General features: G+C 40.7%; 1 protein-coding gene across 3 annotated transcripts; it reads right to left on the bottom strand.

The window, feature by feature from the left end:
* Positions 1 to 3,158: 3,158 nt before the first annotated feature.
* Positions 3,159 to 16,671, bottom strand: LOC112571092 (ATP-binding cassette sub-family G member 5-like). Of its 3 annotated transcripts, none has more exons than XM_025249901.1 (11): positions 16,400 to 16,671; positions 12,279 to 12,532; positions 10,901 to 11,133; positions 10,295 to 10,427; positions 8,716 to 8,985; positions 8,012 to 8,225; positions 7,207 to 7,406; positions 6,655 to 6,793; positions 5,457 to 5,642; positions 5,032 to 5,159; positions 3,159 to 4,716 (listed from the first exon to the last, which is right to left on the bottom strand). In XM_025249901.1, the coding sequence occupies exons 2-11, from the start codon at positions 12,520 to 12,522 to the stop codon at positions 4,553 to 4,555; spliced, it is 1,911 nt and encodes a 636-aa protein (XP_025105686.1). In that variant the 5' UTR covers positions 12,523 to 12,532; positions 16,400 to 16,671; the 3' UTR covers positions 3,159 to 4,552. The 3 variants fall into 3 exon arrangements, with proteins under 3 accessions (XP_025105686.1, XP_025105685.1, XP_025105687.1); XM_025249900.1 differs by lacking the exon at positions 16,400 to 16,671 and adding an exon at positions 14,353 to 14,519; XM_025249902.1 differs by lacking the exon at positions 16,400 to 16,671 and adding an exon at positions 13,140 to 13,321.
* Positions 16,672 to 16,884: the final 213 nt, after the last annotated feature.

Below are 16,884 nucleotides of genomic sequence, written 5' to 3'. Positions count from 1 at the left end.
AGCCACTTCTATTGTTCAACAGCTTTTTTGAACATTGTTCACTTCTGTTCGTCAAATATTCACTATTGCTTACTTTTTTGTTCACGTATTTTGACGTGCGTTCAGCAAACTTTTCTGCTCATGAATGTTCACCTTTATCTTATATTTATGTTTCCCTATACTAATATCTTGTTCACATATTATGTTTACTAGTTCTCACCTATATTGTTCACCAATACTTCACCAATACTTATTGTTCAGGAATGTTCATATAGACTGCTCGTCATTGTCCAGAATCTCTTCTTGAGGATAGGTAAAGTTCAGGGAAGAGTAAAAAAGTAGGACCTTTTATGTAATATAAATGACAAGAGATTTCCTCATATTAGTCTTAGTACTGGTTTCACAACCTTAAAACTAAATAAAACATGAAAAGTAGGAAGTAATTGTGACATAACCAAGAGCAAACCTATATAATTATCCAACGGTCAAGATATAACAACATTCTTTATGGCAAAATGCACGAGTCAAAAATCTGCTTAAACATAACTGATTCCGTGTTATGTGTGATGACTGGTGTATTGTTTCCTTAGCTCTTAGAGGCGAACTATCAGAGGAAAAACATCCACCCGTTACCCAACAGATATGAAATAGGTGCGAAAGGTAACAGATAAAGAAATATGAAACGAAATTTACTTATAAAATATGTACTTATTTCCTGAGGGTCAGAATAGCAAATGTTGAGTGGTAATCGTGCTTATCTGGTGGTGGGATCAGTATCCACGAACAAGACGGAAGTGTTGGACAATGCCAGGCTGTAGTCAAGTACAGTCAAGTGTCCAAAGAACCGAGGAATCGTTTCTGACACGCGAACATTTTTTTTTCGGTGGGGCGGGAGGACACTTAACTAGTAGTAGGATTTCGATGAATGTCTTTGCATTGGCTGAGGATGAGGGTTGGAAACGTGGACATTGCTGTCAGTGTTCTTGTGATTCGGATTTTAAGGATTTTAAGTAATTTTGACCTCCCTTCTGACAACCTGGTCACCACATGCTATCACTGTCTTGGGCAATGGGATGTCCGTGAACTACTTCCAGTTGGGTTTGCCCTATCTTTATCCCAGTGCATTGACCCTGTCACACAGATAGATAGCCGTACTCACACACGCTCTTCTATCATCTGTGTTTATGGACAAAACACACTCACACTCAGATGATGGCATCAACTATCCTTCCACCTTAAAATTCCCTATGCATATTCTCGCACTCTCTCTCTCTCTCACTCACTCACACAATACATTTACATTTGCTTATAGTATGCATAACTCATTATTAAACATCTTTCTCAGCCTTACAGCATGGACACATATTTTTGTCTGTAACCAGGGCATCGTCCTTGTCTGGTCATAAAACATCACATAATTTCGTGATGGATTTATTCAAAGAAAGTTCTTTTATATATTCTTCTTTGTACTTGTACAAGTTTGTACTTGTAGAGGGTGCTCAGTCTGTTGCAAAGACTGCCCAAGCTTGCCACTTAAAACCTGACACCTCTACCCCTAGCTGACCAATATCCGGGTACCTGTCCTGACAGGGGAGATAAAAAGCAGGCCAATGATAATAATTATTGGCTTCCACTTTTTATTTGCTACACCACCGACACGAAGAACCACTCAGGTTTATAGCCTGTATGCTTACTGGACTATAAGAATATTACTTTACATTTTATTTTGGGAGAGTGATGTCCCTTCGCTTTACAGGCGTAAGGCTAGCTTTACATTTTATGGGTTTGCGCTTTATACTCATGGTTTTTTTTTCCAGTAATTGTTTGATGTGATCCTCATAATTATTCTCATGGACTATTATTTTTAATGACCATGATACTTTGGTTTCTTTCTGTGGGCTTCCCCCATTCACGTCGACTCAGGGTCTGCTTTCTGTCCGCGACATTGTTGCCGCGGTCAAGTTTCTTCAAGAAAGCCTCGTCTTGGTCTGTTCACGGGTTAGTCACCATAGCAACTGCGATTTACGAGCCAATTCATCTGTGGAAATGTCTTCAGTTTTCCTCGATCTTTGCCCTCTGATACAATGACCTTATTATACGTATTTATTAATATAGTCAGGATTATTGGTTTATTCTCTACGTGCTTGCATGTCTACGCCGGTATGAACGATTTATAGAAGACTGATAACACGACGTGGTAATGTTCTATTGCTCTCTTTTTTATAAACATTCTTCATCTCTTTTATCATCATCCTCATCCTCATCATCACTATCATCATCATCAGCAGCAGTAGCAGCAGCAGCAGCAGCAGCGCCTCGTTTCCCCATCACAACATTTACCACCCCAACCCCAACATCATTTTCCGTGAGAAAAATAAAACCTTACCTTATGACATCCAATAAATGTTTCAGAAACCTGGTAACCACAGCGACAGCAGGACTGTCAGTAAAGATAACCTTTGTCCTTATTTCTAGTTGCACCAAGGACCTTAGCACTGTGGTTTGTCACAAATAGAAGGTGCTACCTGTTTGAGAAAGCCCTCAGTTCGTCAGACGAGTGTTTAGATAAAGCTGCTCACAGGCTTGCGTCACTAGCGGTCCCTGGCGAGTAACGGGGTGGGTTAGTGGGGTGGAGAGAAGGGGTGAAACACAGTGAGTTTAGAATCTCGACATGAGGTACGAGGAGCTGCTACCCGGCGTACTGCCTTGACACTTCACTCTGGTGGTGTGTAGGTGCAAGCACACCTGGCAAACCTGGTGACACGCCGGCCCGCTAATCTGTGACGTGTGTGATTAACTGCAGGGTGTACAGTTTGCTGACATTGCACACATATTCCTTCCCACACACACATATTCCCCACCACACACACACATCCCCTCACACACGCATACACATTACCTCCACCACACATACACATACACATACACATACACATACACATACACATACACATACACATACACATACACATACACATACCACCACACATACACATACACATACACATACACATACACATACACATACACATACACATACACATACACATACACATACACATACACTCTCGCCCATTCAATGAAGATATCAATAGTATTGTCAGGAGCATCCACTTCTAGAGACATACAAAATTTCTTCACCATTCACAAATACATGTCAATACCAAAAACTATTCCAATTTTTTAAAAACTTTTAATGCAGAAAAGGTGTAAAGAAACACAAATGTAAACAGTGTAAATTATTTTGTGTAAATAAAATATACACAGAGTACTCAACGTGTACATCTGGTACAGAGTCTTCACCTCAATCGACAACCAAGTAAATTGCATTGCAATGCATTTCAGGACGAAGGTTAAGAAGAGTGCAATATATCAGTTTCAACATGCCTGCAGTATTTCTTTCAAATACTTTAAGAAAAAAATGTGCTTGTTGATATATAATTCACGGATCTTGACATACAAAACCAAAATCCTGTACATAAAATATTTGATGCTTTTAAAAACAATGAAAGATGAAAGGAATCTGTGTAAATTAAACAGCGACTGAACTACTCAAGATACTCTTTCCCAAAGTCAGGATTCGTACACCCATCCTCACTCGAGATACCCGCCTATCGTTCACAGAAAGACGTTAAACTCGTGACGTCATGTTTGTACACAAATACCTAACACGCTTCCAAGATGGCAGACTTTATCTGCTAACTTTATCAAGTTGTTTCCCAAAGTTTTTCTTGACAAGTAAATATTGTGATTTCATGAATGTAACAAACAAACAACAGGAAACCGTTCATACCGGCGCTAATATATTCCCGCTAGAAAGTTGGTTATATTTTAATCTAAAAAAAAACATTAAACCTAATCAGTCGGGCGGGCACTGTACTGATTTAGGAAGAAGATATAATCGACAATCAGATACATGACGAATGAGAATTTTTTCATAAGATAGATTGGTTGAAGAGTGAGTGTCAATATTTGATTATTTCCGTTGAGTCCCTATTTTACAGATTAATACAAAAAGGTAAAAGGTCGTTCCATACCCTCCATCCTCCCTCCACACACTTTATTTTAAGTCGCTGGGGAGTGAGACCATACCTTTCTCGGGGACCAGCTATTTCGTGAGGATGGTTACCATCTCTTCTTCTTCTCTTTTCTTCACATATTCCCAGCCTCTGATGGAGTCAGATACCCATTCACGGCAAAACAATATAAATTTAAAGGAAAATCGCAAACTGTCGGACTGTCAATGACAACAGAAGTTAATGATCTGTAAGTAAAAGAAGTATTAATCTCGCACAAAAGTATATATATATATCAAAAGTTTTCTTAGTTTGAGATGAAAATGTACAGCTTGGATCTCGAGGACAAATGATCTCTAGTCGGGAATACGACTAGATGTAAAATTATGCTTGAAAATTATCCGATTAGCTCATAATCTCTATTCTAAAGTTCTTATTAATTAATTAATTTGTTTATTTCGGAGAATCGCAGTGACAATGGGAAATAACAAGAACCAATGTGCTCACTCTGTGTCCAGAGGATGGAAGTACCGGCGAGCAGTTTAACAGTCACCTGGTTACTGCAGGATTCGAATGCCCACCATCCTGAACACCACAGCAGCCAGGGCGAAAAAGCCGACAGTGAAGGCTGCCATCACCTGGAAGTTGCGAGCTTCGTGGTCCAAGGCCCCGGGGTAGTTGGAGTCGATGAAGATTTCGCCGCTGGGGATGCACGGAAGGCCTGCGAGAGACGGCAAACATTAGTCACGTGATCGACATACTGAATCGCCAACAGTTGTCAGGGGGTAAGTGTTAGAATATCCTGTACGTGTTGTGTATTGTGTGTCCAACATGAACGCCTGAAAGGGGACAAACGGTCAGTATGTTGTCACTGTCAATGCTTTCCTGTTTTTTTATTTGTTTTATTTATTTATTTTTTTTTGGTTGTTCCTTTTTACTGGAATGATATGAATCGTAGAGAACACATGATAGTGGTGGGGCTTGTAAAAAGGTAATCGTAGTTCAGATGCTGGTGTCCCCAGGACAAACGTCTTGCCTTGCATCTGGTCCTCGCAGGTCAGGTTCAGGTTGTGGAACTCGAGGGCGACAAAGATCTCACTGGAGTACTTCAGAAAAGACATCCAGCTCATGTATTTCAGCACCTGTAGCATGTTCTGAAGGGACCTGAGCACACCAAAAGATTCAATTTTTAAATCCACCCTTCTACCTTTTAAATAAAAAATTGCATCCTGCCTGTCAAACACTGAGAAGAATAGTTTCAGAAAGACAGTATAGGTTTCAAACCCTGGCACTGGCGAGAGTCAATTCACTGATCTTCTAGGCATGAGGAGGATTAAGTTTATTTGATATTTTTCTCATAGCCAGCAACTAAGGCTATATCCGGGTCAAACAGTCGGAAAGAGGGAGAGAGATGTTTATGTACAGTTTCATTACAAAGAACCTTCAAAAGATGTCACTGACCTGAGGAACCCACTCCCGATCAAGCTAGCGGCTGCGAAAATGAGGGACGTGGTGTTACTGGCAAGACGAGGATTCTTGAAGATCCCCATGATGGCCACGGTCAACAACTCTCCTGACAGGTGCAACATCAGCACCACCGCCAAATACTTCGCGAAATGGTCAGCCACGGGGTTCATTCCTGCTCCCCTGCAGGCAAGAAAATATTAAGAAAAGAAAAATACGTAAATATTTTTCGAATGTCCGTTCGTCCGTCCGTCCGTCCGTCCGTCTGTCCGTCTGGTTTTTCCCCCTTCCGATCAATGAAAACCGCATGAAATGCTAACAAGCAATTATTTCTTTTTCATACTTTAGATGGCTGAGTAAAGAGGAGACCAGCCTTTGAGCAGCTTCGTTTTGCTGGCCGCTCACCAGATATTGGCTCACCAGGTTTTCCCACCACCGTGTAAACAGTCGGCACTTGGATAATTTCTCAGATATCAAGGAATTCTCTTTCATGTTAAATCAGAGGCAGAATGCAAAAAGTGCTTAATCGAATGAAACTGATTTTGCAGGTCTGATCACGAACCAACAAGGTTGTGTACACTAGAACATCCTACAAAAATTGCACAAGAACTTATAAAGTGCGAGCAAACTAAGTTTAATGGGGGGCGGACAAGGATTAGTCACAAAATATCCCCGGCACAAAACATCTGAGGACAGCTTGACCTGTCGTACCGGGAACAGAAGGAAAGAAAGAATAAGGAGAGAATGTAGCTAGGCACACCGATACCCGGCATAAACCGATAGACTGAGAGGCACGTGCCTTTGTTGCAGAGGACAGAGAGAGGATAGATAAAGGTAAGAAAATATCAGCGGATAAATAACACAAGACCATAATTCTCATACAACATATATACAACACTAATTCATTAACTCTGCTACAATTAACCACAAATCTTAATCTAAATACCTGCTTTTACAATCGAAATATCTGACATCCTCCCTCCAACTCGCCTCTCAGCCCTCCTCAGCGTTTCTTTAATGTCTCTTATGAAGTAAGACAAGTGTTTCCTCTCTAATATACACAAACCCCGGATGTGGCTTGGGATGCGCGCCACCCTAGCGGAGTGTCTGGTCAGGGGAGGTAACACTTTGTTTCTTTGTGCCACGATCAAATAAATAAAAAGAAACCCAGTGAAGAGAGGGGTCAAGAACTCACCAGTAGAGAACAGAGGAGAAGATGACTCCGGACAGGGCCATGAAGGGGGCGATGTGGACGGTGTAGGCCAGCAGGAAGGTTGTTGATGAGTACAGACCCTCAAAGCCCTCTCTGTAGAAATGGTTCCTGAGGGCGACAACTGCAACGTCCGGTGAACGATGATAAAATGTGGTGACACTGTCACACCTAATACACGGTCGTTCGGGGCACATAACTCGGGACCAAACATCAGGACAAATTCTTCCTACAGCTGTTGACGTAATGAGAGACTTACATCCTTAAAACAATATGTATTATCTCGTTGTTCTATTTTACCTACATGAAAGTGTCATTCAATGTCAGACTCTCAAGGATAGGAAGGGGTTGCGTCCCCATTTCATGTCACGTACAAAAGGCTATAGAATGCAAATAACAAGGAAGTCCGGCAAGCATTCTTATAAATGGACAGCTCAACCACGAAGTACTGTTTTAAATAACCACCACTAACGATTATTCTTTTCTCTTCTTTCATTTTCTTTCTTTGTGTGGAATTTTGGCAAAGACCGTACTTACACAGACCAATGGCGTTGAAGAGGCCAAAGTAAGGAGGAACATGGCCGCTCTGGTACAGCAGGCCGATGCGGTCCTGGATGGACTTTTGGTTGTGTTTCATTTGCCCCAAGAACATCAGCAGGAAGGGGCAGAAGACGGGCATGAGGAACAGCCGCCCCAGAAGGTCCATGGGAGAGCGGTACAGGTTGACATGCATGCGACTGGAATAAGAAACCAGATTTTCAGGCCACTGTAAACGGATTTCCGATGAAACTTAACATCAACCAAATTCAGGTTTACAAAGCATTGTCCTAGTCATGTAAAGGACAAGAAAAAGAAACAATTATTGATAAAGAATAGAGTCAAACAGGATTTAAACTCAAAGTTTGAGTCAACAGCTTTCAGACTAATATCACATATCCCTGCAATTAGTCTGTCACCAATAAAATGCGATGTTTATTTTTTAATTAACTCTTGTTCTCAGAATGTTGTGATGTTTGCTTGTGACAAATTTTGACAACCATGGTAGGCAGACAATACTTTAGCTCCAACAGGACTTCCTGATACGCTCCTGGACAGGATATTACAACCAAACAAACCTGCACTGTGTCCATTGTCCTTATGGTACTTGACACCCCGATAAACTAAAAACAATAGGAGGACGACACTAACATGTGGTTGTTAAAAGATCTTAAACATTACACTGAGGCGTTTTATCTGTCAACACCGGTAGCTGTGGGTGGTTTGAAAACGATTTCATTTCAATATAAATGAAGCATTTACATGTAACTATTATAGTGCAGCCCCACAATGCACTATCTCTGACCTGACAAGAGTCAGAAACACCCGGAACCAGCTGGGGCCCGATGGTCGGTAGCTCTTGCCTACTTGTACAAAGTTACCCCGCATTTGTTCTGCGACCTTTTCTCTGGTTGCAGCGAAGAGGTCAGACGCTTGGTAGGCCTCGACAAGAGTCTGCAAACGCTGAGCAGAGTTCAGTCGATTCTCTGAATTGGCGTGGTCGACGCTGATGATGTCCACTAAGGAAGAAGAAGAGAAAAATGTTACAAAGTATTCCCAGGACATGCACAAATATACAAAAAGGAACAGATTTGCAGCAGCTAAGACCAGTCAAACAAAAAACAGAATTCCATTGGATGTGTTGTCAGCGTGCCTGATTGTCTGGTCTCCTAGTCAGCTGCTCATTTGTTCTCTCTTCATTCCAAGTGTCAATCTTAATCGCTTTGTATCCTTTTTTTCTGTGTCCTATCCCACATTTTCTTTTTCTCCTGTCTCTGTCCACTCATTTTTTTCGGTCTTTTTTATTTCCCCCTCTACCTTCTATCCAATGTCTCTCTACTATTCTCCTCCGTCCATAACGTCCATCATTACTTCATTATTCCCTCGATTTCATACCTCACTACAACCCACTGACAGTTATTGATTGTACCTTAAGACGGATTTGTAAATACAATAAATCATACAGCCAACAGTTTAATGAAAGCTGCAGGTCTTCCTGAGCCTACATACTGTATCTGTCCATTGGGTTTGTGTAACTGGGACACTCGTGACCCAGATTCGTAAAGTAGGGCACGAGGTTGGAGGTTGTACCGCTGTAGACGACCTGCCCTTTGGACATCAGAATCGTCTGATCCAGCATCCGGACGATGTCGTATCGAGGCTGGTGGAGGGAAAGCACTACTAACGTCCCCTGACGAGCGAGCTGCTGCAGGCTGGCCACCAGGTGGCGGGCTGTGAAACTGTCGAGGCCTGTGGTTGGCTCGTCCAGAAGCAGGATATCTGTTTTAAAATTATAACATTTATAGCGGTCTTAAAAAAATCATTACGTAGTTTGCAAATTATTTTCTATTTGTAATTAGTAAATGAAGTAAGACAAGAACTATTCCCCTCACCACTTCAGCCTCCATCATACCCGCTAAAACTAGATAATTTTTTGTCGAGACTTTGGTCTTGTCTTATGATGCAATCATGCAATCGTCCAGTCAAATTCAGCTTCTGTGAAAATACGGACACGAAGTTTATCCAAACCATAACAAAAGCGAATGTAAGAAAATAAAGTATTTTCATATTCAAATTTCAATTTCAATAATTATATTTTAAATACTACAAACATTTTTAAGTATGAACAATTCCACAGTTTCATATAATTCCATTCCATTTATAGATATTAAATTTATGTGGATTGTCTCCCTTAATTGATATATGGTTGTTAATTGGCCCGGGGTTCGATTCTCCATCCTTTGTACTCATTGGAGTCGGTAAAGCCATCAACTTCCGCAACACGCACAGATCCATTAGCGAGGCTGATTGTGAACTTGTTTGTCCCTTTGTGCACACCTCCTATGCACGACTTGGCATTAATTTGAGAAAAAAGTCCATAGAAAAAGTCCACACGAGTGTCTAAAAGTCGTGGTGTCCGCGGCCATACTATTTTCACCAGACACTAAACAGTTTACAGGTCAATGACCCTCACACGGCAGTTAGACACGGACACCGTGAGCTCGAGATATCACCGAGGACGGCAAGACAATCAGAGAAGATGTATTTGTGGATGTTATTTCCACACTGGACATTGGGTTGTCACAAGAATGCTACAGAACAATTCTGCAAATCTGATAAAGGTGGGGTGTGGGCAGCAGCGGAAGGCCATTCAGCCCACATCACGGTTTTGGAAATAAATAATTATGATGTTAGACGGGACTGTACAGGTCCTGTCTATTGGGATTTTTATTACTTTAGCTATTTTTTTGTTGATGATACAAAGTACTCTACTCTTACTACTACTTGACGAAGATGAATCCATTTTAATACATTGAAATAAAAAAAGGAATGGAGTGGTGACTTACTCTCTGAGGGATTTATTTTGGATGTAAATGCGAAGACATCATTTATTGTTGCGGTTATCGTGTATTCTGAGGTATTTTACGAGTTGCTTTGCGACTGCCCATTATGTGCAGGGATGTTGAGTCATAGGAATTAGGTTTTTGAACAGAGGAACGATCTTAATTCACGAGTACAGCTGAGAAGGGAGTGCATGATGAGTTCGTCAACTGCGTTTGATGAAACGTGATCAGCTGGCCTCCCTTACCTGGTTCCTGCAAAAGCTGGATGGCAATGGTGACCCGTCGCCTTTCTCCCCCGGAAATACCGCGCACAACAGCGCCACCTACTCTCGAATCAGCCACGCCCTTTAGCCCCATTCTGGAGATCACCGATTCTACCTAAAAGAAAACAAAAAATAAAAAATGTGTGAAGGTATATAAATATATAAGATTGTCGCCAAGCCATTGACACGTGACCAGTAAGAGATAAAAATGGAGAAATCTGACTATGTGAAAAAATAATCATTTTAATACATGAAAGAGTTTTCTTCTCTTTTTTTTAAGTCATTTAAATCATTTAATTTTTTCCCTAACTAAAGTGTAAGTTAAGTAAAATTAATATGAAATAAATAGGTGAGGACATTGAAGTTTTCTTTTACTGACGACACTGTCTCACCTATAGTAAATGAATCTTTAGACCATAAAAGACAAACGAACATGTTGCTGTTATATAAATATTGAGCGTCCTTAGTTTTAACTTGTTTGAGGAACATTTTTGCTTTTTTATTGTTGTTTCTGTTTGGAACAAGAGAAGTGACAGGTGGATCTGGACATTAGCAGGATGTAGAGGAGAAGACCAGGCAAAAACTTACTGTTTCTTCCAATTTGGATTTCTTTGTTTCACCTGGTAGCTTCAGATAAGCGTAGTAGATGAGAGTTTCTAGAACAGTCAGGTTGGGCAGCAGTCTGTCAGCTTGAATAACATAGCTGCATATCTTTTGCATATTGTCCTTTGTGCAGTGTAAGCCTTTGTACGCCATCTTGCCGGTGACGTAGCCCTCGTTTCGAAATGTTATAATGTCCAGGAGAGAGGTCTTCCCTGAGCCTGAACAGGACAATAAAGGGGATTGTATCATGGGGTTGTTTCGTTCCTTGTCACTCGATTATCATATAAATCCAATATGAATTATGCAGCCTGATTGTCTAATCATATGTTTATTTATATCGCACTTTTCCCACCATTTAAGGCGTGATCAAAGCGCTTTATTAAAAAGGAACAAATATAATAAACATAATAAGAATGGATGTTGGTCTCAAAAGCAGTTGTAGAATCACTGTATAATTGTGACCTTCGCCCATCACAGATAGGCACAGGCCACATTATCACACTGCAAGATGACCACTGATGATGATGACGATGACTCATTGATGTCAAGAGTGACTTTCACCTTGTTTTCTGCCAGTGGTGGGAAGGTGAAATATGGCTGACTTGCTGGTGGACAATCAGACAGTTGAGATTTGGAGCAAGCACAATGCTTTGTTACTGATTTGTCTGACATGATAATTTTCTATCTTTAGCCTCTTGTCACTCTTGAATCTATGAACTTTACCAGCCACTAGTTTTCAGAAAGACATAAGTACAGCAGTCAGGTCAAAGGCCTCAAAAACAAGTTGGCCTTTTTCAGCATCAGCATCAGTCAGATTAATGTAGCGACCTATTTCACTGAGTTTCCTGGAGATACACGATGTCAATCATTGCAGACAGGCCTGTCCTCCATACAAAGCTTGCTGTGAAAGCTTGACATTGTGAAGCAGGTGGAGGAAGGCAATCAGAGTTTGAGGTCGACATTGTCGATACACAGATCTCACATCTAAGTAACGACAAGATGGCGCAAATGTGAAAGTAGAAATAAAATGCCCCAGAAAAAGATGAAAAGTGGCACAGACACAAAAATTCCTTCAGGAACGTAACAAATATCATCACAGATGTACTGATGAACATAAGACACAAAACTTCAAAAGATCAACTGACAAGTGAGGGAGAGCACTCTCACCCTCGAGTCAGGCGAAGGGACATCATTCTTACAAGTTTAATGTATACTTACACTCAATAACAATCTCTCTCTCTTACACGCACACACACATTTTCTTACATACATACAGACGCCTAACACCCCTTACACTGGCGTACTCACACGCACGTGCACCCTCATTTACATATAAATACCCGGGCCTAAGTACCCGTTATACCTGAGCTTCCAGCGACAGCGATGAGTTGTCCGGCAGGAAGGTCCAAGGTGACATTCTGCAACACATGTTTCACCTGCTTCCCACGGAAACAGCCTCCCTTCCACCAGGGCCCTGGCCGGCACGTGACGTAGTAGTTGATGTCCTGCAGCACCAGGGTCGGGTACGTGGTTTGACCCGACTGGCCTCCTGGGACTGGGGTGGTTCGTGGGGTGGTGGGCATGTCCACCAGAGTTTTGCAGTCCATGTCGTGACACCTGCACACGAACAAACAGTATTTGTTGCGGACACGGACCTTTTGCCGGCTAAAAATAGCTGGTGACGTGTATACACTACATCCGGTAACAAACTGCTAGAGACAAGCAGTGCACTGGCTTGTTATAAAATATGTTTTTAAAGGTACAGATCACGTCTTTCCCGTTGTAACAGGTGGGGCTGTGATCTCGAGAAGTGGCTCAATTTGTGTGACAACAAACATGTCGGACCGTGTAACTTCTTGTCAGTCTTCATGTTGAACACAGAGTTTGCCTTAAACCAACCTCGAGGGTTGACATGAACTTTTATACAATGAATAAAACTACTCAGAAGTGTTCGGGAGTAAGCGTTCAGAAATATTGGTGTATGGAAGAGGAGGTACATCCACTAGTAACCCTTCCAAAGGTTTATGACCTCATTGTGTTTTTTTTAAAGAGACACTCTGTGGGCAACAATTGAGCACCAAAACAAACAAACAAACAAACAAACAAACAAACAAACAAATAAACAAACAAACAAAACAAAACAAACAAACGAACAAACAAACGAACGAACAAACAAACACACGAACAAACAAACAAACAAACAAACAAACAAACAGAATTATACCTGTCAGATCCTTTCTATGGCTAGAGCTGTACTGTGAAAAGTAATTTGTTGCCTGGATTACAGTTTTTCAAGTGAGTTGTGCCCCCTGTGAGAAACTTCCGGCTACAAATCTTTCATCTCATATTGTATTGTATAGAACTTCTCTACAGCTTAGTTGGCCAATAGGCGTTAACACCCTTGCTAGTCCATGGCCTCGCCTTTCCCACCTGACTCCAACTTCATAATAATAATTATCAGCTTAACTAAGATTCAAAGTGAGCTTCTGAAGATTATCTGTCAAGACTACAATAGTTTGGTGACAATGCGGGTCAAGTGCCCCTGTTGGCGGAAGCAGAATATTTATTTCCACAAGATAACCGGGAAACAGGGAAAATTGTGTTAAGTGGACCTCAGAGAAACTACTTTTATCGAAATATTTTTTTCTAGGATACCTTGCCCAGTCCACTAGAGGCATATGATGTGAAATACGATGCCAGTGAATGGGAGAGGGGATTTTCGTCCTGTCGGTGGTGTTTCTGGTCATTCCTAACATCTTGAGTTGTTTGGACAAAGGAGCTGTATGAATGCTCATAAATCTTAGCCATGCAGACAGATAGTGCACATTTTTATAGATGAAGATTAGTCCACGAAGACACACTTGTAAAAAGATATAAAAGCCATGACCAGTTCAACTCGTTGTTCTTTAGCAGATGCCATTTACTCAGATGGTTCTTGGGAAGTATTGTAAACAAAAAGTACACCACATTAGAGCAAGCCATTCATCATAAAATTTTAGGAAATTAATAAAGTTTTAGTCTGTAATTGTTGACCTTTCTAGAATTGTGTAGTCTGTGAATGGGCGTGGCTTATAAAGTAGTCTGCACTTCAATGAGGCTTATAAATTATTCGAATCTGTAATTCAGTGAAGTTTATGAAGTGTTGTAGTCTGTAATACAGGCAGGTCTTGCGGTGTTTTTATTTCAAAATTTAGTGATGATTATAACGCATTTTGTTCTGTAATACAGTATAGCTGATGAAATGTTGTAGTCTGTTACACAGTAGGGTGTGTGTAGTGTCCTCGTCTCAAACATTGTCCAGAAAGGAGTCTAGTGTACACAGGCATCAAGATTGCTGTCTCCTTGTCTATATCCCAAATATTTCTTACCACCGGACCCTTACAAAAATCCGACCCAAAGTCTACTCCGAATCGCTTCTTCAACGAAACTGCACTTACATTGTCACATGACCAGATGTTTGATGACCGAGAGCCACTCACACTCCTGACTGTTTGCTCTTTTCTGACCCAGTGTTTTAACAGAGGACACCTACCCGCAGGCCCTGTGTTTGCCAACTCGCTCTTAGCCAGATGTGCGATGAGAGGACTGCTTGCTCTCGCATCTGGCCTCCAGGCTCGTCTACCTCATCTCAAATCAGTCTTTGGAGGGTCAGGGTACATTTTATTCATGTACACTGTGTTCATGTATAAATTCTAGGCAGTTGGACGAGGGATGAAATTACAGGGCGTCTGAGAAATGTTGCAGCTGTTGTTGATGGCGATGTGGCAACTTTTAGTAAGACGTAACGGCGGGTCAAATAAGGAATTAGAAGGAACTGGGTGAGACCTACTTTCCATGGTTTAGAGCTCAACAGGTGTGCATGACACAATTTCTATATTTAGATCATGTAAAGTGCGTTTTTATGTCGTGCCGTTTTTAAAACGAAATCTTATCTGTGGTAAAATGGACATTTATTTGTATACCTGTATCCTGCACCTGACAAAAAATTTTGTTTTTATTTTGACACAAGAAAGTCAATTTAATTTATTTTAATAAACTCCATTGACTACAATGTTACAAGCCTTCTTTGTTGCATCAAAGCTTCTTTGTTTTCAAAATATCCTATAATGTGACATGCCTTCTGTTTGATGTAGAGTTTGCTAGCACAGAGTTAGAATTAACTTTTTCATTTATGTAGGATCAGCTTTGACTCCTCTTCTTTATCACCTCTCCGAAATCAGGGACAAATTATAAATATAACCTTTTCATTGTCCTACATCGGAAATAGAAGCTATCAGAGTGTACTTTCTGTTCACATGTACTGTGACAACCTTAAAAAATAATCCCAGGTGACCGAATGGTGAACCCTGCTCACATATCATCACTTGATAGTCGCTAGACCCACAAGGTTTGCTTTGTAACATAAATACACATCACCATCAATACAAAGCTACTACAAAACTCAAAGTATGTTGATTGCTGGATTTAGCCTCGTTGGCTAAAAGTCGTTTGGAAATAGTACACAAAGGTAACAAACCACCTGAAAATGGACTTGCTGTCTAGCTGATGAAAGTCTTCTACCCGTGGGTGCGATTTTGTTTATCACGCATTCAAAAACATTTTCTCACAGAACTTGATCAAAAGAATGTAACCGAGTTACAGGTGGGCCGGACTCGTAAACACTTCGCTGAAATTAGGTCTTCAGGATGTTTTTTTTAGATGTTCAGATAAGTCATTGTGATCGTCACTGCCTTCACAAAGAGATAAGAATTACATATTGTATCAGCCTGTTAAGCGGGTATTTTCACCTGTAAGGTTTGTTAGACGGTCTCCAGCAAACTGATAATCAAAACTACACAACTAATGTTTTAAAACAAATGTTTCTCAGGAAATGGATATCGTGCTCCCTCTGATAGACAATAGTATTGTCCGAAAAGGGTTTTCTACGAAGACCTCTTAGGTCTGGAGAAAAACAAGTGTTGATAATTTTGTAAGTGGTCCTCTCACCAGGTTTCTGTTTATTGGAGGGCAGAGGTCAGGGACACGCACAGTGGCTTTAAAAAAAGGAAATAATTTTACATTAAATGTTGCGAGGACTGTAGTGCTTTCTAACTTTCATTTTAACATTTTCATTTTTAACAAAGGTGTAGAACTTTAAAAAAAAAGAATATTGTGAAAACTTAAACAATAATTATATAAGTATTGAGAAAGTATTATGATTCAGCAGCTGGGACTCTTTTCTGACTAAGCAAGCGGAAAACTCATTAATTAATTATTAATATAAAGCAGCTTACTACTGTCTATTGAAATCATAATGGACAGGCAGAGTGAGGGTTGATTGGATCGACTGATCATCAGATGTTTGTTTCAAGGAAGATGCGCCGACAAAATATACATAGTTAATCATATTTGTAAATATATATATAAACTTAGAAAGATGACATGATTAACATTTATAATATGTCATAATCTCAAAATGGTTAAAAATTCAAGTTTTCATCTGACCTTAATGAAAACGCTGAACCTCAGCAGATGTAAGCAATGACAGTCGGATTGAAATGTCTCCCACACAGAGAAAGTAAACCCCACAAAGACTTTTATAAACAGCACTGGCCGGAGATGGAATTTTCAAACTGTTACTGCAACAAAGCACGTGCTTCCGAGAGCATGCGTGGCGGCGCGCGACACCGTTATCGCCGTGTTAGTAAACCGTTGGCAGGTACATCGGCGTCTTGTCACAAGTGCTTCAGGTACTAGTCTCGTGTGACAGTCGCTCTGTGCACTCGAGGTTTTGTAAATGTGATGAATAAAACATCGTGTACTTTATCACATGAAGATTTTTCTGCATCTGCGTTAGTGCTTCTGCATCACTACAAATCTGTTACATCCGGTTACACTTAGGTGAGGGTTCTTTTCTTATGCACTGACGGTGATTGGTTACACCTTCTGGTTTTACTATTCTCTCCTTTTGCCCCGTCTGTTTGACCGTT

Source organism: Pomacea canaliculata, linkage group LG8 (assembly GCF_003073045.1).
Source record: "Pomacea canaliculata isolate SZHN2017 linkage group LG8, ASM307304v1, whole genome shotgun sequence".
NCBI lineage: Eukaryota > Metazoa > Mollusca > Gastropoda > Architaenioglossa > Ampullariidae > Pomacea > Pomacea canaliculata.
This window is presented reverse-complemented; position numbering and strand designations above follow the sequence as displayed.

Bases quoted from the DNA above. Each gene is read 5' to 3' on its own strand.
- LOC112571092 (XM_025249900.1), bottom strand. The intron at 11,134-12,278 runs GTATAACGGGTA...TGTCCTGTTCAG, and splicing joins CGCTGTCGCTGGAAGCTCAG to GCTCAGGGAAGACCTCTCTC. The intron at 5,160-5,456 runs GTCAGTGACATC...TGGTGTGCTCAG, and splicing joins ATCGGGAGTGGGTTCCTCAG to GTCCCTTCAGAACATGCTAC.